The sequence below is a fragment of the Lactuca sativa genome, chromosome 6 (genome assembly GCF_002870075.4).
Source record: "Lactuca sativa cultivar Salinas chromosome 6, Lsat_Salinas_v11, whole genome shotgun sequence".
Classification (NCBI taxonomy): Eukaryota; Viridiplantae; Streptophyta; class Magnoliopsida; order Asterales; family Asteraceae; genus Lactuca; species Lactuca sativa.
The window spans coordinates 43452276-43469454 of NC_056628.2; the positions used below are offsets into that span (position 1 = coordinate 43452276).

Here is a 17179-nt window from a genome sequence, read left to right on the forward strand (position 1 = left end):
GTAGGAGGGGTAGGATAGACCCTATAGCCGGTTGAGATAAATTGGAGGGTAGGTTGGACATCCATATATGGTTGATAGTATGTTATGCTATGTTATTATGTGGTAGTGGTAGGGGTGAAATAGTCCCCGTAACTGGTTGAAATAAACCAGAGGGTAGGTCGGGCACCCATATATGCTTGGCAGGGGTAGGTCGGGCACCCCGGTATGCTTGACAAGGGTAAGTTAAGCACCCATATATGCTTAGCAGGGTAGGATGGGCACCCAGATATGCCTGGCGGTATGTTTTTTGTATGGTATGTAGTATAATGGAGGAACTCACTAAGCTTTGTTCTTACGGTTTTCAGTTTTGGTTTCAGGTACTTCCTATTAGAAGGGAAAGGAGTCGACATGACTACAGCGCATCACACAAGGGTTTCCACACATGAGTGATGGTTTTGAGCACTATAACATCCCTATGGTGCACATACAACCCTAATGCTTTGGATCTAAGTTTTCTCTAGTTATACATGCAATATTCTTTTTTCAAAGCATGAAGCCTAACTAGTATACAAATTTGATATTTGAATCATAAAAACAAGTTAGATGATTACCTCTTGTTGTAGCTAGTAGAAGTTGGTCTTTCAGGAGCTTATCACCTCAAGTGTGATGCCTCAAATGTTTCACAAAACACCAACAACAATTGGATGACAATGAGAGAAAGTAGGAGGCACCAAAATCGGCTAGCTTCTTCTTGGAATGCACAAGTGCTAATTTTAGGGTTTAGGGGTTACATTTATAGTGTAGAATTCCAAGGGTCACTTGTAAACCCTAATTCTTACACTTAGGCTTAAGATCCAAAAATTGATTTGGACTAACACTACGTGGACTATCTCATAAGCTTAGCCCATAACAAATCAATCATGAATCATTAGACCAAACCATATGTATCACTGATTTACATAATCAGTCCCCGTTAATTTAATCAGTCTCTTTTGATCACTAAATTAATTCCAAATTAATTCTTGATCAATACTAATTGAATAATATGATTTCTCAATTAATATATTATACTTATAATATATTAATAAATCACAAATAACCTCTTAATCAAATATTCATCCTATCAAATTGTTCTGGTGAATGCAACCCAAAATGGACCATGCTACTATCGGGTCAAGTACATACTAATTATAGTTATTGGCTTAGACACCTAATCGAACAGTCTCCCACTTGGATAAGTCTAATAACTACTATTTCAAGTACGACTTCAAAATCTGATTAGCAATCGTAGCTCTCAAAAGCCATTGTTGAACTCTGATCAATAACACATCCTTTAGATAAAGGATAAATATTCCTCCATTCTACAAGATATCATATGGACTGAGACATGGATTATAATCATTCTTCCTTTCCATGTGTTGTTTCCTGACTTCCGATTTATGACGACTGACAACATACTACATTGAACACATCAACTTAGTCCAGGCTTGGCCAAGCGCTTAGGGTGTCATCAATAAATCATCGAGGGGCCTACTAATATCGCTTTTATCCCTCTTAGGTTAAAAGGAACGGATAAACTTCGACTCACATGCTTGTACTATTTACTCATCAAATCACACACAACAATATGTTTTATAACATCAAGTTACTGATGCATTTACGTGTTATCAATGTGCAACCGACTTTTAAACAACAACTTATATCTCTCCGTTTCAAGAATATAAGATATTATCGTCTCACAATCACTCGTGATAAAATCCATGAAGTGATTCAGATGAGCATGAGTTTAATCCAATACTCAAATCTTATTACAGGACTACTCATGAACACTGTAGCAAACTTGTGTTATGTCTAAACGCTTAGACAATCTACAGGCGGATTCATGACAGTCTTACTTCATTACTTACTTCCAAAGTATGATTGACTGTGGATGTTTGAATAATCTTATTATTTGGGAAGTAAAACATGCAAAGTGAAACACAAGAATAATCCAATCCAATATGGACTCAACTATATCGATTACACATTACTCATTGTATAATGTTTCGATTAATCAATTTAATACTTGAATTAAAACAACAGTTATCCCATGCTCCAAGCATGCACACTATGTTCGCCTATGGTCTTTACCTTGTGAAATCAATTGAACACATTTCCAATGATCCTCATTTCATAATTCTCTAATCCTTATTATAAGTGTAAGAATTCAAAATTCTTACCATTACTAGAATTTGTTCGACTCTAAACTTACATGCAATGAACCTTTTGTAATGTCTAGGCACAAAAGTCACAGAGACTTGGCCAATGATATTCCAAAGGACTCCATTTGAGAATGTTACAAGTCAATTCTTTAGAATTGAAGTCTCACATTCAAAGAGCATTCCTTGAACATCCTTCTTGCATTAAAGTTTCTAACTCACACAAAGATTCTTAATAACCAACTCCCATTATGGAAACATAATTGCCATATGACTATTTATTCTAAATAGAATCCTATCTATTCCGAATTATATCAATATGGTCCATCAATTAGTATACCTCCAACTGTTCACAAGCAACCAATCTTCGATGAACCTTAGATTGTCCTTGACAGTTGTTTAACAACTTTAGTCATATCAAGCTCTAGTCCTTTTTCCTCTTAATGCACTAACCATTTGGAAAAAACAGAACAACTGAATATTATAGCATATGTAATCGATCCTATACCTGAAGCATATGTGATACGATTCATAATGTCTTACATAAAGACATGATACTTGACCAGTCCTTTGCTATAATATTTCCACATGCAAAATTTCCTTATGTTGAATCATTTAAACATTACATTCATGTATGTACATGACTATATTCTATTAAAATCTCAATATAAGCTTTTAGATTCGAAATGAAGTATTAGTTCCTCTCCCTACTATAGCGAAACAACTTTTCTAACTCTGCAACTTTGCAAATTAAAACTTTGTTTCATATATATAGTACCACTAACTTGCAACACTTAACGTAATAATTGTGCTCCCACTAGCATAATAATTATATTTTTACTAGCATAACACTTATGCTCCCACTAGCTTTGACATGTATCCAAAAAACACCTGGACTTCTAGAAATCAATACTCATTGACTTTCTTACCAAAGTTCAGATTTCTGATACAAGATGCTTCAATAAGACTTTATCTAGGCTTATCAAACTCATAAATCTTTCCTTAGATAGCTCATATGTGTGTCTAAACTATTTCAAAACTTTACAGCGGTAAGTCCCAAATGTTCAAACTATTTTCCATTTTTCTCACAATTCGAACTATGAAGAGGGATGCCGTAATCATAATCGAATTTGAGAACGCAATTAACACAACTGCTATCTCCTCAAAATCTTCTTAGTGAAAGTGTTTCCGCACAATCATTTTCATGAAATGTGGAGAGAGACCTTATGACACTTAGATTTCATGGTGTATGCGTTCTTATTCAAACTCATATGGAATGAACTTGTTCAATCTTGATTTCCTGTCACTTGGCAGCACAAGGTCTACCATGTCTTCCAAGTTGTTGAGCAGTTCACCATTATCGATCAATGAACTTTCATTGATCAAGGTGCTTTGCCTTATTCAAACAATTGAGAATTCATAGAACTCATAGTTAACTTAAACAGGAATTAGCACAAAAACAAGAATATGTCAACACGATAGGTTATGAACCTCAAGTCGTGCACTAGTGATTAACAATAGGTTAACTCTTGATTAGTTCTTGAAACTTTTCAAGATCTTTAACTCCCACTGGCCTCTTGACATATAAGATTCTCTTCTCAAAAACCATTTCTTTGACAAACAAATATTCAAGAGTTAGTGCGGATTCTTATCAAGAATGACACTTCATATATAATTAGTCTCATTTGGTCTTTGTCTTATCCAAGACATCATAACTACCAATTACAAATGTGCATGAGTAAGAAAACTTTTCTACTCCACATTTCATGATGTGTTATAAAACTGCTTAGGATATGTCACTCAAGACACAATCTCGAAGTATAACTCTAAGACTCGATTTTGGAACGAAGTATGACTTAACTTCTTGATTTAACCATTTCAACAATTTCTGATACCTTTTCTTAGTCATGTAAATGCACTAAGGTGTACTTTGAGGATCAGTTGTGACATGGTTCCATAATCACTAGGATGATCATAAAACACGATACTAAAGTATTCTCCTTTCCTTTTAGATTGGAGAAAACTTTTATCTTTCTGCCTAATTGGTTCTTCTTATTCATTCTCCTATACTTTGAAATTTTTCAAGGTATTAGAATTACATTTAATCTTGTATGTATAAACATATTTACTAAACTTTTAGTAAATTATGACAAATAGCCTTTATCATTTTTTGTGGTGGATATGACTTGTACACATCAAAGTGTACTAGATCCTTTAGTCCTTCACTTGAGTCACATACATATGTGAATAAGGAATTAGTCTTAATTTTCCCAAGTACCAAGATTTTCATACATTATATGATTCAAATCACATGATTCCAAGTTTCTGTCCAATTGAAACTTGGGCGATGATAATCTTTCCTTACTTCGAAAATTACGACACTACCACAATCGATATAACTAAGGATCAAACCATTTTCAATATTTCTATTAATAGAAACATACAAACAACAATTTTCACAAATGTCATTGCAAGGAAATATCAATAAGATAAAATCAAATTTTTATTTATTTATGAAAATGCGTAAAACTTGTCCTTACAATGCAAATTCAAATGAAAACTATGTTACTAAATATTCCTAAGCAGTCTATCATAACTACTAAGTAGAAGCTCAAAAATATGATCATCGAACCATGCGATCGAAATACATTTCTTCGCGACTAGACTCATCTCACTCTTCCTTTAAGCTTCCTTTCCTTTCTTCAATCCTACAAAAAATCAAAATGCAATCTTATCACATCATGTATTAAGAATCTATAAATAGGAACTTAATAGAGTTAGATAATGGACTTACCTGAAGTAGAACCCTACAATTTGATTTTACCATCTCTTAGATCTCTCAGGTAGTCAGTGCAACTTCGTTTCCAATGTCCCTTCAAATGGCAGTAGAAACAAGTGAACTCTTTGGCATTCGCACATGGAACTATCCCAAAACTAGCTTTTCTCTTATGATCAAACTTTTCGACCATGTCCGATTTCTCTCCCATACGAGAGGAAACCATTTATGGACTATTACCTTTGTCATTGTTAGGGTCCATGGAAATTTGGGATGCAGATCTTCCATTCAAATTTGCTTGACCAGTGCGCCAAATCATTGTTGATTCAGCAACAATTAGCAAATAGGTAAGATCGATAAGGGTCGCGTCGTGCTCTGTCATATAGTAATCTTCAACAAATTGACTATATGACTCGGGAAGTGATTGAAGAACCAAGTCAATAACCAACTTTCTCAGGAAAACGACACCCAACATACCCAACCTGTCAATATGCAACTTCATCTCCAAGACGTGAGCACATACAGACTTTACATCTTCGTGTTTGCTTGCCAACAGGACTTGAGTGATCTTGAACTTTTCAAGTCCACGAACATGTGGGTCATGGAGAATAATTGGAGGAGGTGGAAGAAGTGAAGTATGATTTCTAGTTCCTTGATCAAAACGTGGATCATCATCTTCATGAGGAAAGCTTTTTCCACAAGAATAAGGAATACCATAGTTATCAAAACTAGACATCTACAGATGGAGAGAAATTCAAGTTAGTTGATTTAATCCTTAATATAACACCCAAATAAAATATTAAGGCTAGGACCCAACACAATAATTCACAATTCGGAAGAGGATGTCATAATCCAATTGCAAAATTATTTGAAGGTAAATAAATGACGATTTACCAATTCCACCACAAAAACGAAATTTAAATGAATCAGGTTTAAATGAAACTCCTAGATCTTTTGAGATTTATTGAAATTTTTAGTGGCATGTTTAATCTCAATTATGCCCTTCAAGTTTGTGACTGGGATACCGAGGATCACAAACAAAGTGTGAATAACCATGTAAATTAGCTTGGTATTCTCAATGTCATTAATCAACTAATCATTGTGTCGGTTAACCACACACGCTCCATTGATCAATGATAATTCACGAGCTACCCATTGTCATCCTTCATTAGTCCTATATTAGTTTGTTGGTTAACCACACACGCTCCACTAACGACTAATAAGGTGCAATGTGTAATTTCATGGATTATAACCAAATTCATATTTTTCCTAAGTAACTAAGATTGAGAATTTATAAAATATTTAGTTACTTTATATTTCATTATATTTTTATTGAGGATTTAAGTGTCCTATCAAACCCGTTCGGCTAACGACCCTCCACTGATCAAGGGTGCGGTGGGTAAGAGTGTATACTCAATGACGGTCATTTTACAGGCCGCTTCTTTAAACACCCCTTATAGACCAGCTTCGTGAATGAGGCCTACTAACGGTAAGACTGACTTTTAACTTATACATATATAATATATTAGACTTTTAATTTTATATAGTATAAGGGTGTATTTTTAAACATTTAAAATACTTGGTGGTTTAATCTACTAATAAATTAGACTTTTAATTTGTTTAAATTTAAACCATATGATTATGGATTTATTAATTTTCTCTTTTAATTAAACATTTAATTAATTTAATAAAATCCATAAAGTGTAATTTGAACTATTCAAAAACATCCAGGTTCTAAACTTAAGATTTCAAAATTAAGGTCATTTAATTAATTTTAAGTTACAAAACCAAAATGTGCATTTTTTTAACCTTTTCAAATTACTAGACATTTTGGAATTTAAATGTTTCATAAATGAGACTTTTCAAGTTACAAAACTTGAGGGCAAGTTTTGAAACTCTTCAAAATATTTTGAATTCTATAACTTAGAAATTTAAAGTTCCATAAATGTGACTTATCAAATTCCAAAGCTTGAGGGCAAGTTTAAAACCTTTCAAAACTCTCTTGGATCAATTTTGATAACAACTAAATTAATCATATAATTAACTATATCACAAAATTGACCTAAACTAATTTCATATATCTAGATGATTCAAATCAAATTCTACAAATAATTAGTTTTTTCACAAAATCAAGTAATTATCTTAAAATTTGACAATCATCATTCAATTGGATGAGGATAATCATTACCATATAAGAAAAATCGAATTTTAACAATCAAAACAGTTTGTGGTAATGATCCTAATCCAAAACAGGTCAACAAAAACTCGAAAATATGCAAACAGAGGATCCTACTCGTCGAGTTTATGGCATGAACTCGATGAGTTCATCACATATGATCCAACTCGTCGAGTTCCCTTATGGGATTCGACGAGTCCAACAGTCAATGGCCAAAAAAGACATTTTTTCAGCTTTAAAAATCAAACAATTGCATCAAGATAACAGAAAACACCCTGGGCTCTAATACCACTGATGAGTTTTGAGCACTATAACATCCCTATGGTGCACATACAACCCTAATGCTTTGGATCAAAATTTTCTCAAGTTATACATGCAATATTCTTTTTTCAAAGCATGAAGCCTAACTAGTATACAAATTTGATATTTGAATCATAAAAACAAGTTAGATGATTACCTCTTGTTGTAGCTAGTAGAAGTTGGTCTTTCAGGAGCTTATCACCTCAAGTGTGATGCCTCAAATGTTTCACAAAACACCAACAACAATTGGATGACAATGAGAGAAAGTAGGAGGCACCAAAATCGGCTAGCTTCTTCTTGGAATGCACAAGTGCTAATTTTAGGGTTTAGGGGTTACATTTATAGTGTAGAATTCCAAGGGTCACTTGTAAACCCTAATTCTTACACTTAGGCTTAAGATCCAACAATTGATTTGAACTAACAGTCCGTGGACTATCTCATAAGCTTAGCCCATCACAAATCAATCATGAATCATTAGCCCAAATCATATGTATCACTGATTTACATAATCAGTCCCCGTTAATTTAATCAGTCTTTTTTGATCACTAAATTAATTCCAAATTAATTTTTGATCAATACTAATTAAAAATAATATGATTTCTCAATTAATATATTATACTTATAATATATTAATAAATCACAAATAACCTCTTTATCAAATATTCATCCTATCAAATTGTTCTGGTGGATGCAACCCAAGATGGACCATGCTACTATCGGGTCAAGTACATACTAATTATAGTTATGGGCTTAGACACCTAATCCAACAATGAGATCGTTGGGATTTATACTCTGATATTATTTTTTCATGACATGTTTTGATTATGGATACATTAGTTTTGATATGGGATAGAGCTATGATGTTTTCAGACAAATGATTTTACAATTATTAAATTAAAAATGAAAATTTTGGATCGTAAATTTAGGGATATTACACAATTATTTGAATAAATTCATACAGTAAATGGTGAAACTTTTCCTTCTTTTAGAGATGCATGTTATGCTTTTGGCCTCTTAGATGACGACAAAGAATACGTCGATGCAATTAAGGAAGCAAGTCATTCATGAACTTGTTTTTATCTGCGGTCCTTATTTGCTACGATGTTAATGTCTAACAGTTTGGGTAGACCAAAGTTTGTTTGGGAAAATACATGGAAATACTTGTCAGATGGTATTCTTTACAACCAAAAATGTAGATTAAAATCTCCACGTAGTATAATTTTCTATCATTATTTGTAAAACGTATGCTATATATTTTCAATATGCACGATATAAATTTTTTTATTACCAATTAAAATGTTTAATATTATATTGTTTTTGACATATTGTTCATCGTACAAGTTTATCACTCAACAAAGATCGACTTAAGAACCTGACTTTGTTCAAGATCGAACAAATTTTACTTCGTAACAACTCCAGTCTTATAAAGTATAAAAAGTTGCCTTGCTCGGATGTTTATTGATGTTGATTTTGTTTCTTCTTTAAAAAATCGCCTTATCACGGAGGAGCTAGACTATGACATATCGATTTTAAAGAAAGATTTTGATCGTATGTTTGTTGCATTAACAAACGAGCAACGCAAATTTTGTCTTGATATCATGACTACAGTCAAGGATAAGAAAGGAGGTATGTTATGTGTATGGATATGGCGGAATGGGTAAAAGCTGTCTTTAGAAGACAATATCTACAACAATTAGATGTAACAGTGTGACATCCCCAAATTCACGGTCATTTTAAAAAAATTTATGTATGCTTATTTTAAAATCATAGTATCATTTTTGAAGAATATTATTGCGGAATTTGTCCCTCAAAAATATGATAAATATATTATCAAAGCATTTCCGAATAATTGTATTTTATTTATATTCAAACATTGGGATGTCATCGTTAATACAGAAACATAAGCATAAACAGACTTTACATTCATTTAAATTAATGATTTACATCTCCTTTAATCTCTTAGTGTAAAGTATCTTCACATCAATACTTGTAATACAAATAAACGGAGTGGTTTAGGCTGGGAAACCTGGTGCGTACATAGGGTTTTCAACCCACAATAATATAATTATTATGTTTAATCATCAAACAATTAACCCAACTTCCCATCCGCATTATCTTTTTTATTTTTAAGGATCTACCCTAAGAACCATATATTCTTCGTTTATTTATTCTTAAAGATTTTCCTAAGGAATAGGTACGAAGTCCATCATTGCTATGGTTTTTCCAACAGGCACTAAGTCCATAGTTGTCGATGTTATCTATTAGGCACAGCTGCCAATGTTCATTTGCAAGGCACTAAGTCCATAGTTGTCAATGTTCATTTATAAGGCGCTAAGTCCATAACTGCCAGGGTTTTTAGAGTACATTTGGTGAACACGAAGTTCAAAAACACCTACAAGTTGTGAGCCTATTAGCGTTCCACTAGACTGTCTAGAATAGTCTGTGGTCGTCATCTATACTCTGCTAGATGACTGGACAACTATAAAGGTTTCTCATCATCTTTCATCTTTCATCATTCATCTACCTGTCTTTTACCCAATATATTTATAGGTATAAAAATACATATACAGTTTAAATCACGTAAAACATGTATAAATTGTTCATCTAGCATAGATATCATGAACACAGATAATAAGTACATATAACATGTATTAATATTAAATATTCCATATCTATGTGTAAGATGAAATTAACTATGCACTCACTTGTTAAAGTGACGTCTCGAAATTCGGGTAGCGCTTCGCTTCTAGCAATTGTGTTTTCCTTTGACGTAACCTAGTGTCGTTATCATTACTTCTTAGTTTATTATTTATTGCGACTAATTATTAGTCTAGATTCATTATTAACTCAAAGTCTACTTTCATAATCTATCAAGTAAGGAACAAACAAGTAGCATCATATAGGTAGGGTCCGTTTGGTATACGAAGTATACTGTTTGAAAATCTCACTTTAAACACCTCACTAAATCACAACCTATACATCATCATCATAAGTAGATCAATCAGTATAACAACATGAAATCACTGATAAATCTTGTTTATAGGTTCATAATAACGATAATGAACTTAAACATAAGTTATACTTAAAGTATAGTATGCATAACTCACTTACAAGGGGGTTTAGAGAAGAACCGAGTTTTGCGCGGGCAAAACTTCTGAGCCGAAAGCTCTTTTTCTCAGGGCCTTCTGGCGCTCCGGGACTCGCTACTAACACCTAGGAGGTGCTAGGGAAAGGCTTAGAGGGTTTGGGGGTGTTTGAGAGAGAATGGGTTGAAGAGGTGTGAAGAAATGAGTGATTCACACCTTCTATTTATAGGCTGTGAAGAGGTCGTACGCCAGGCGTACTCCAGAATTATGTTAGGCGTAATGTGGCCATGTGTCACCATCTGGTGGCAAGCCATGGGGAAGAAGGCGCGGCCCAGATCGCACCACGTGTCACTCGTTGGTTACTCCAAAAACTAATTATCTTCTAAAATCTGTAACTTTCGCATACGAGCTCCGTTTTTTATGTTTTTTATATCTACACGTAGGTATCAACGGGATCTACAACTTTCGTTTAAACTCTGTCGGATAGTTTTGACTTTATTTTTAAAGTTATATTTTAATAGGCTTAGACAGTTAAAGTCCGTTAAAAAATCATAACTTTGTCATCCGACGTCCGTTTTCGACTGTTTTTATATCGTTGAGCTCCTATTGACGAGATTTTTAATTTTTGTTTAGGTTGTCTCGGCTAATAATCGATCGATCTAAAATTTGATTTACAGGTTGTGTACTGCTACGCTAAATCTTAGAAAATTCATAACTTCCTCAAATGAAATCAGATTTGGACGTTCTGTATACGCAAGCTCTCGGTTTAACGTTTACTACGACTTTCGTTTAGATTTCTAAGGATAAAAAGTATTTCGTCAAAAATTCACTTTTTACGTTACGCAAAGCCGTGCCGGTTTAATCGCAAAACTTCGACGGGTCATAACTTCTTCGTTATAAGTCGGATTTCAGCGTTCTTTATATGTACAAAATCCTTGTGACATATACCATAACTTTGGTTCAGATTATTTATTCTAAATAATTTTCTATCAAAATCCTTGTGACATATACCATAACTTTGAATTTTGATATGAAACAAACCCATATAAGCCAGAAAGAGCAAAAGACAAGATGATGGAGGGTCCGATGTCGTCTTAGGCTTCAATGTCGGTTACCATGAAGATATCTGAGCCCGCAACGGAGCCAAGTCCAAGGTAAATTAGATCAAACCACATGAGACACTTTCGTATCTTGTTTTTGCACTATTTCTTGAGCTCAATGATTTCAACGACATCGATGGATCAAACGAGGCAGAGGACAATCGCCATCATTGTAGTTCTGAAAGCTTAATCAGACACCAGAGCCACCTTCTTTGGTTCTAAAACCCTAAATCAGAGTCACCCAGACGTTGAAGATAACATATCTTGAAGAAGAAACTACACTAAGTTATCATAATCGAAATACGAAGAGAGTCGAGTGATGCTGAAATCGGCGAGGATGACCTACTTGAGGCGGTGGTCGGTAGATTTGTGGTGGATGGATGAGGTGTTTTTTAGTGGGGAAAAAGAAATTAGGTAGAGAGACTAGATATGTCAACGGGGAAGCAAGGGCAAAACAAGAGAGAGAGAGAGAGAGAGAGAGAGAGAGAGAGAGGAGGGAGTGTAGGACCCTTTGAAGGTTGTCAACAAGGCCTTATGTCCGATATTCTTAATTCGACAAATCAAGGGAAACAAGTAAAAGATAAGTATCATAACATACTAATTTACGTTTGATCTGATCAGATTTCGGAAATTAGGTAGAGAGACTAGATGGGAAATGATGTCAACGGGGAAGCAAGGGCAAAACAAGAGAGAGAGAGAGGAGTGAGTGTAGGACCCTTTGAAGGTTATCAACAAGGCCTTATGTCCGATATTATATATATATATATATATATATATATATATATATATATATATATATATATATATATATATATATATATATATATATATATATATATATATATATATATAACCGAAAAAACGATTTCAGTTTCGGTTTTTACCGGAAACGAACCCATCCAAACCGAGAAATCGACCCACATATGAAAATGACAAACCGACCCATAACATTTACCTGATTATATATATATATATATATATATATATATATATATATATATATATATATATATATATATATATAATCAGGTAAATGTTATGGGTCGGTTTGTCATTTTCATATGTGGGTCGATTTCTCGGTTTGGATGGGTTCGTTTCCGGTAAAAACCGAAACTGAAATCGTTTTTTCGGTTTTTTAAAATTTTAAACCTTAACCATTGCTTTTGCTTCAATTTCGGTTTCGGAGGTTTTGGTCGTTTTCTTGGTTCGAGTTTGTTCATCCCTAGTAAGATATATATCATTTCTTGGTCGTAATTATCAATACTCTAGAAAGTAAGATATATATCATTTCCTCTCGTTTCAAAGTTTAGACCATATTTATTAATAGATTAGTGGCTAATCAGTTACTTCTTATGTGAGAAATATAAAATAAAAAATAAATACATTAACTAGAGTCCGTATGACAATTATTTTATATATAATGGTTTTATAATTAAGGTTATGTTTGACTTATTAGCTTAAAAACTAGTTGTTATATGAAAAGATAGCCCATAAAAAATGAACTTTGGTAAAACTAACAAATAAGTTAGCTGAAAGATATAAAATAACATTTAAAAAATATATTTTTTTTAAATAATTAAAGGTATATTTGAAGAAATATAAAAATTAGTCTAAGTGTTTGATTGTTGGGTGGTACATGATCCGTGAGGTAAATGTAAATCTTACAAGTTTAGAATAGATAATGTACAAAAACTTACTCTTAAGTTTGACATTTTTTTCCACTATTCTTCGACTTGGGTAACTCCTTTAAACTCAAGCAATTTCACTTTCAACGTTAAAAATGAGAGAATCATCAAAGTGATTGTCTATGTTCATATGTTCAACGTTAAAAATGAGAAATTATCAACAAATTGAAGTCAACTTTTTGTGTTTTGTTTTTGTCACTAATTTTTTTTTTTTCTAAAGAAACATTTTATATCAATTTATGGGCTCTTTACACCATTACTAGTTATATTCATTATTTGTTATCAGTAGTAATAAAATCCTAGCTTTTATTATCCATATTTTATGCCTAGATTCATTAACCGAAGCATAATGTAAATCAATTGTCACGAGGGGGCTACAAACAAAATGTATTAAAATATTTTAACCCATTTTAACCTTTAATCTCAAACAAACTTCTATCACCTTTCTCTCATTCAATCACATTTCCATCAAAATGGATTCTAACAACCCCATGGGTTGTACAATATGCATAGAAAGCATAATAAAATAAATGAGTTCTGATTAGAAGTCACCTTAATTTACACTAATATAGCAGTAAATTCTGGATAACTAACAACTACTCTTGAGGCTTTGTCTTGTAAATGCAGAAGAACAAATAAAGTAAGTAAAGATAGATCACATATCATCTCATAAAAAGCAAACAGGAAAAACTTGATCGTTTTCATAAGGGGTTCAAGACACAGGATTAAACTTTAACAACAACAGACTCATTACAAAGAGAAAGAAGAGGAAGCTAACCATCACTATAGCCAATCTTGCTGCTGTAACTTCAATGGTAGATAGACCTCAGATAGATAAAGAGAAAGAAGAGAAACCTAACCATTTCTATAGCCAATCTTGCTGCTGTAACTTCAATGGTAGATAAACCTCAGATAAATACTGAAAACCGAAGGTACTCAAAGCCTGAATTTCTGCCTTCTGTTTCGATTTCACCATGATATTCAACTCCTCAACCCAACCAGGATTCTTCTTCACGAAATCCTCCTCCAACAAATCCTTACCAGTCTTAATATCCTGCTCTGTCATTGGCAATCTACACTGTTCTGGTATCTTATACTTGTCCAAATCACTAGGTCTAACACCCAACCATTTGATATCAGGTGTAGTCAAATTTGCACTATCATAAGACATGTTCTTTGATCCAGAGCCATATACAGACAAGATCTTCAATCCATAAGGGTCACTGTCTACAAGAGCCAACACAGGTAATTTCAGCTCCATCTTCATCTTCCTCAAGAACAACCTGGTGGCAACATCAGGTTGACCTTTCGCTGTCACGATTATGCAAGGAAATCGATTGTAGAATCGGTCTTCAGCTAATCTCATGTAAGCAGCATCCTTTTCAACTAAGAGTATGAACAACGCGTCGCTTGACATGTCACCTACTCTATCTATATTCGGAGGAATTGCTTTCCCTCCCATTCCCATTTTCGTGCAATCAATCATATCGCCATTGTCGCTGAATATAAGTCTGCCTACAACCACTCCCTTTTCAGCTGCGACAACATTCAGTGATGACCTAGTGCAACCTAATATACACGAAACATCATCCAGAACAGCATCGGACTGGGTCTGGTCTTGAAACAGCTTGACATCGGTGTAAAACAGGTCACGCTTGGTGACGTGGATGTTTTTGAGGGAGAGTTGGTGGATGAGAGACAGGATACGGGCTGTGATGGTGGTTTTCCGGACTGTGGAGACAGAGGCGTAGGGGCGAACGGAGGTTTTGTCCTTGAGGACGATGCGATCGAGCTCAGGGACGTAGAGTTGGTTGGTGGCGGCGCGTGAGGGGACGGAGAAGGAGAAGCCGTTGCCGGCGAGGATCGATTTAGCAAGAGAGATGGCTAGTGTTTGGATCTCGGTTTGGACGGAGGATAAGGTTAAGTCGGTGACTTCACGGCAGGTGGATGAGAGGTTGAGATCGGAAAGGGTTAGGGTTTTAGAAGTTGAGGCTGATTTGGTGGCTTCGGTTAGGGTTTCGAGTATTGATAGGATGACGGAGTCTGGTTTGAGACGGTTTTTGAAGGGGAGGCGAACAGATTCGTCGTCGGAATCGGCGTCTGCTCGTCGGCGTTTTCTCTTATCCGCCATTGCGTAGTGAGTGGGATCAGGAGGCGGGAAAATGAAGATGGAAATGATGTTGGTGACGGTGTGTGTTGGTGTTTTCGTGTCTTCCGGACGCTTCGACAAAGACGAAAGCACGGCTGGACCGAGAAGATGGGCTGAAACAAGATGGGAGGCCCAAATACGCAGAGTTGGGCTGGTTTTTGTTTTAGAGAAAGTTGTTAACTTTTTGATCATTGATTATTTAATTAAATAATTTTTTTTTTTTGACAAAAATGTTTCTTAGTTTATTTGTTGGTAAAAATGAGTTAACCATAATATGATGGTGCTTGAACCCTATATGCTTTATACAATGTATTACATGATCTCAAAGGAGCCTAATTATGTTTTTGTTCATATTTCATCAAATGAAAATAATGGAATCTTTAGACTATATCTAAGGATAAAATTATATTCCGGTTGTGACATATATTGGTCTAAAACATCTATAGGGATAGACATACGAAAATCCTAAACATGTTGTGTTTATAGACATTCAAAAGCTATGTTTTGTCTAAAAATCAATTTGAAGTTTACCTGTGTCATGGATAATTTTACTTAATATGATATTTGTCGATGTATATAGGTCATTGGTACAATGTAACTGTTAGCAAAACTATCATATTTAGAACTCAATATCATATAATGAAAACAAGCGACAAAGCACCAACATATTCAAAATACATAGAGCATATATCTTTGTCTTAAAGTTGTGGTCTCATAACACCTTATATTGGAGCCTAGAGGCCAAAAGAATTATAAGAGATAGCCTCTAGTGCTGAGTAGAGAGGCTCATACAACCAAACCAGATTGGTAAACAATCTACTAGATATCTCCAAATAAAGGATCTCCATAAACCAACATGTACTCGAGTCGACAAAAAAAACTCATGTATGTACGGGTTAGCATATCCTTATGCAAAATAGTTTTTTGGAAATACCAATATTGAAGAAAAAAAAGCCCACCATGTGGGTCACCTAACTATAAAGGAAAATGCATCAACTCTATTTATGGCCAAATGTTGTATTTTCGGAATTGACAAACAAACAATTTGATAAATAATATTAAGAATAATATATGTTGAAACAAATAATAAATTATATTATCATTAGATTATCAAATTTTGTATAAAATTCATTCACGATTATATACAACTATAAAAAAAAGGTATAAATAGACTATCTCGTTGTTAGACAAATTAAAAGACAATATATGAATAATAAAAATAACATGAAGATCATACATTCTTAACTGCTAAAATCTAGACGGAATGACCTGTGTCTTAAATTTATTTTTACACCGATCAATGGTTGTAAGCTTCGATTCAAATTTTCAAAATAAACATGAACTAACCACACTTTTTCATCCTCTACTATGCCAAAAACCATTAACATGACATAATATTACATCTTTGTCGACATCACGAAGATAATAACATCCACCTTAATAGTCTATATAAAACACCTATCGCTTGATTTTGTACAACAAGAAACTTGTTAGCTTATAGGGCTTTCATGAACCACAACAACCTTGGGATGACATCCATTTCCATTAAACACATATGTCATCAATCCACATTCACCACTATACATTTAAGCCAACAATCATTTTAAAGTTATCAACTAACCCAACAAACAAACTGTAAGCATTAACGCATTGGGGTATGAGTAGAAAATCTGTCCATGGTTGTTGGATGACTACGATGTTCATATCGCAACTGATCTTCTATATGCACA

General features: G+C 34.0%; 1 protein-coding gene across 1 annotated transcript; it reads right to left on the reverse strand.

The window, feature by feature from the left end:
- Positions 1–13941: 13941 nt before the first annotated feature.
- Positions 13942–15504, reverse strand: LOC111893087 (DNA topoisomerase 6 subunit A). Its single transcript, XM_023889165.3, has one exon. The coding sequence runs from the start codon at positions 15429–15431 to the stop codon at positions 14166–14168; it is 1266 nt and encodes a 421-aa protein (XP_023744933.1). The 5' UTR covers positions 15432–15504; the 3' UTR covers positions 13942–14165.
- Between the last annotated feature and the right edge of the window lie 1675 nt (positions 15505–17179).

Coding starts and splice junctions, on each gene's coding strand:
- LOC111893087 (XM_023889165.3), bottom strand. CDS start 15,431: ATGGCGGATAAGAGAAAACGCCGACGAGCAGACGCCGATTCCGACGAC.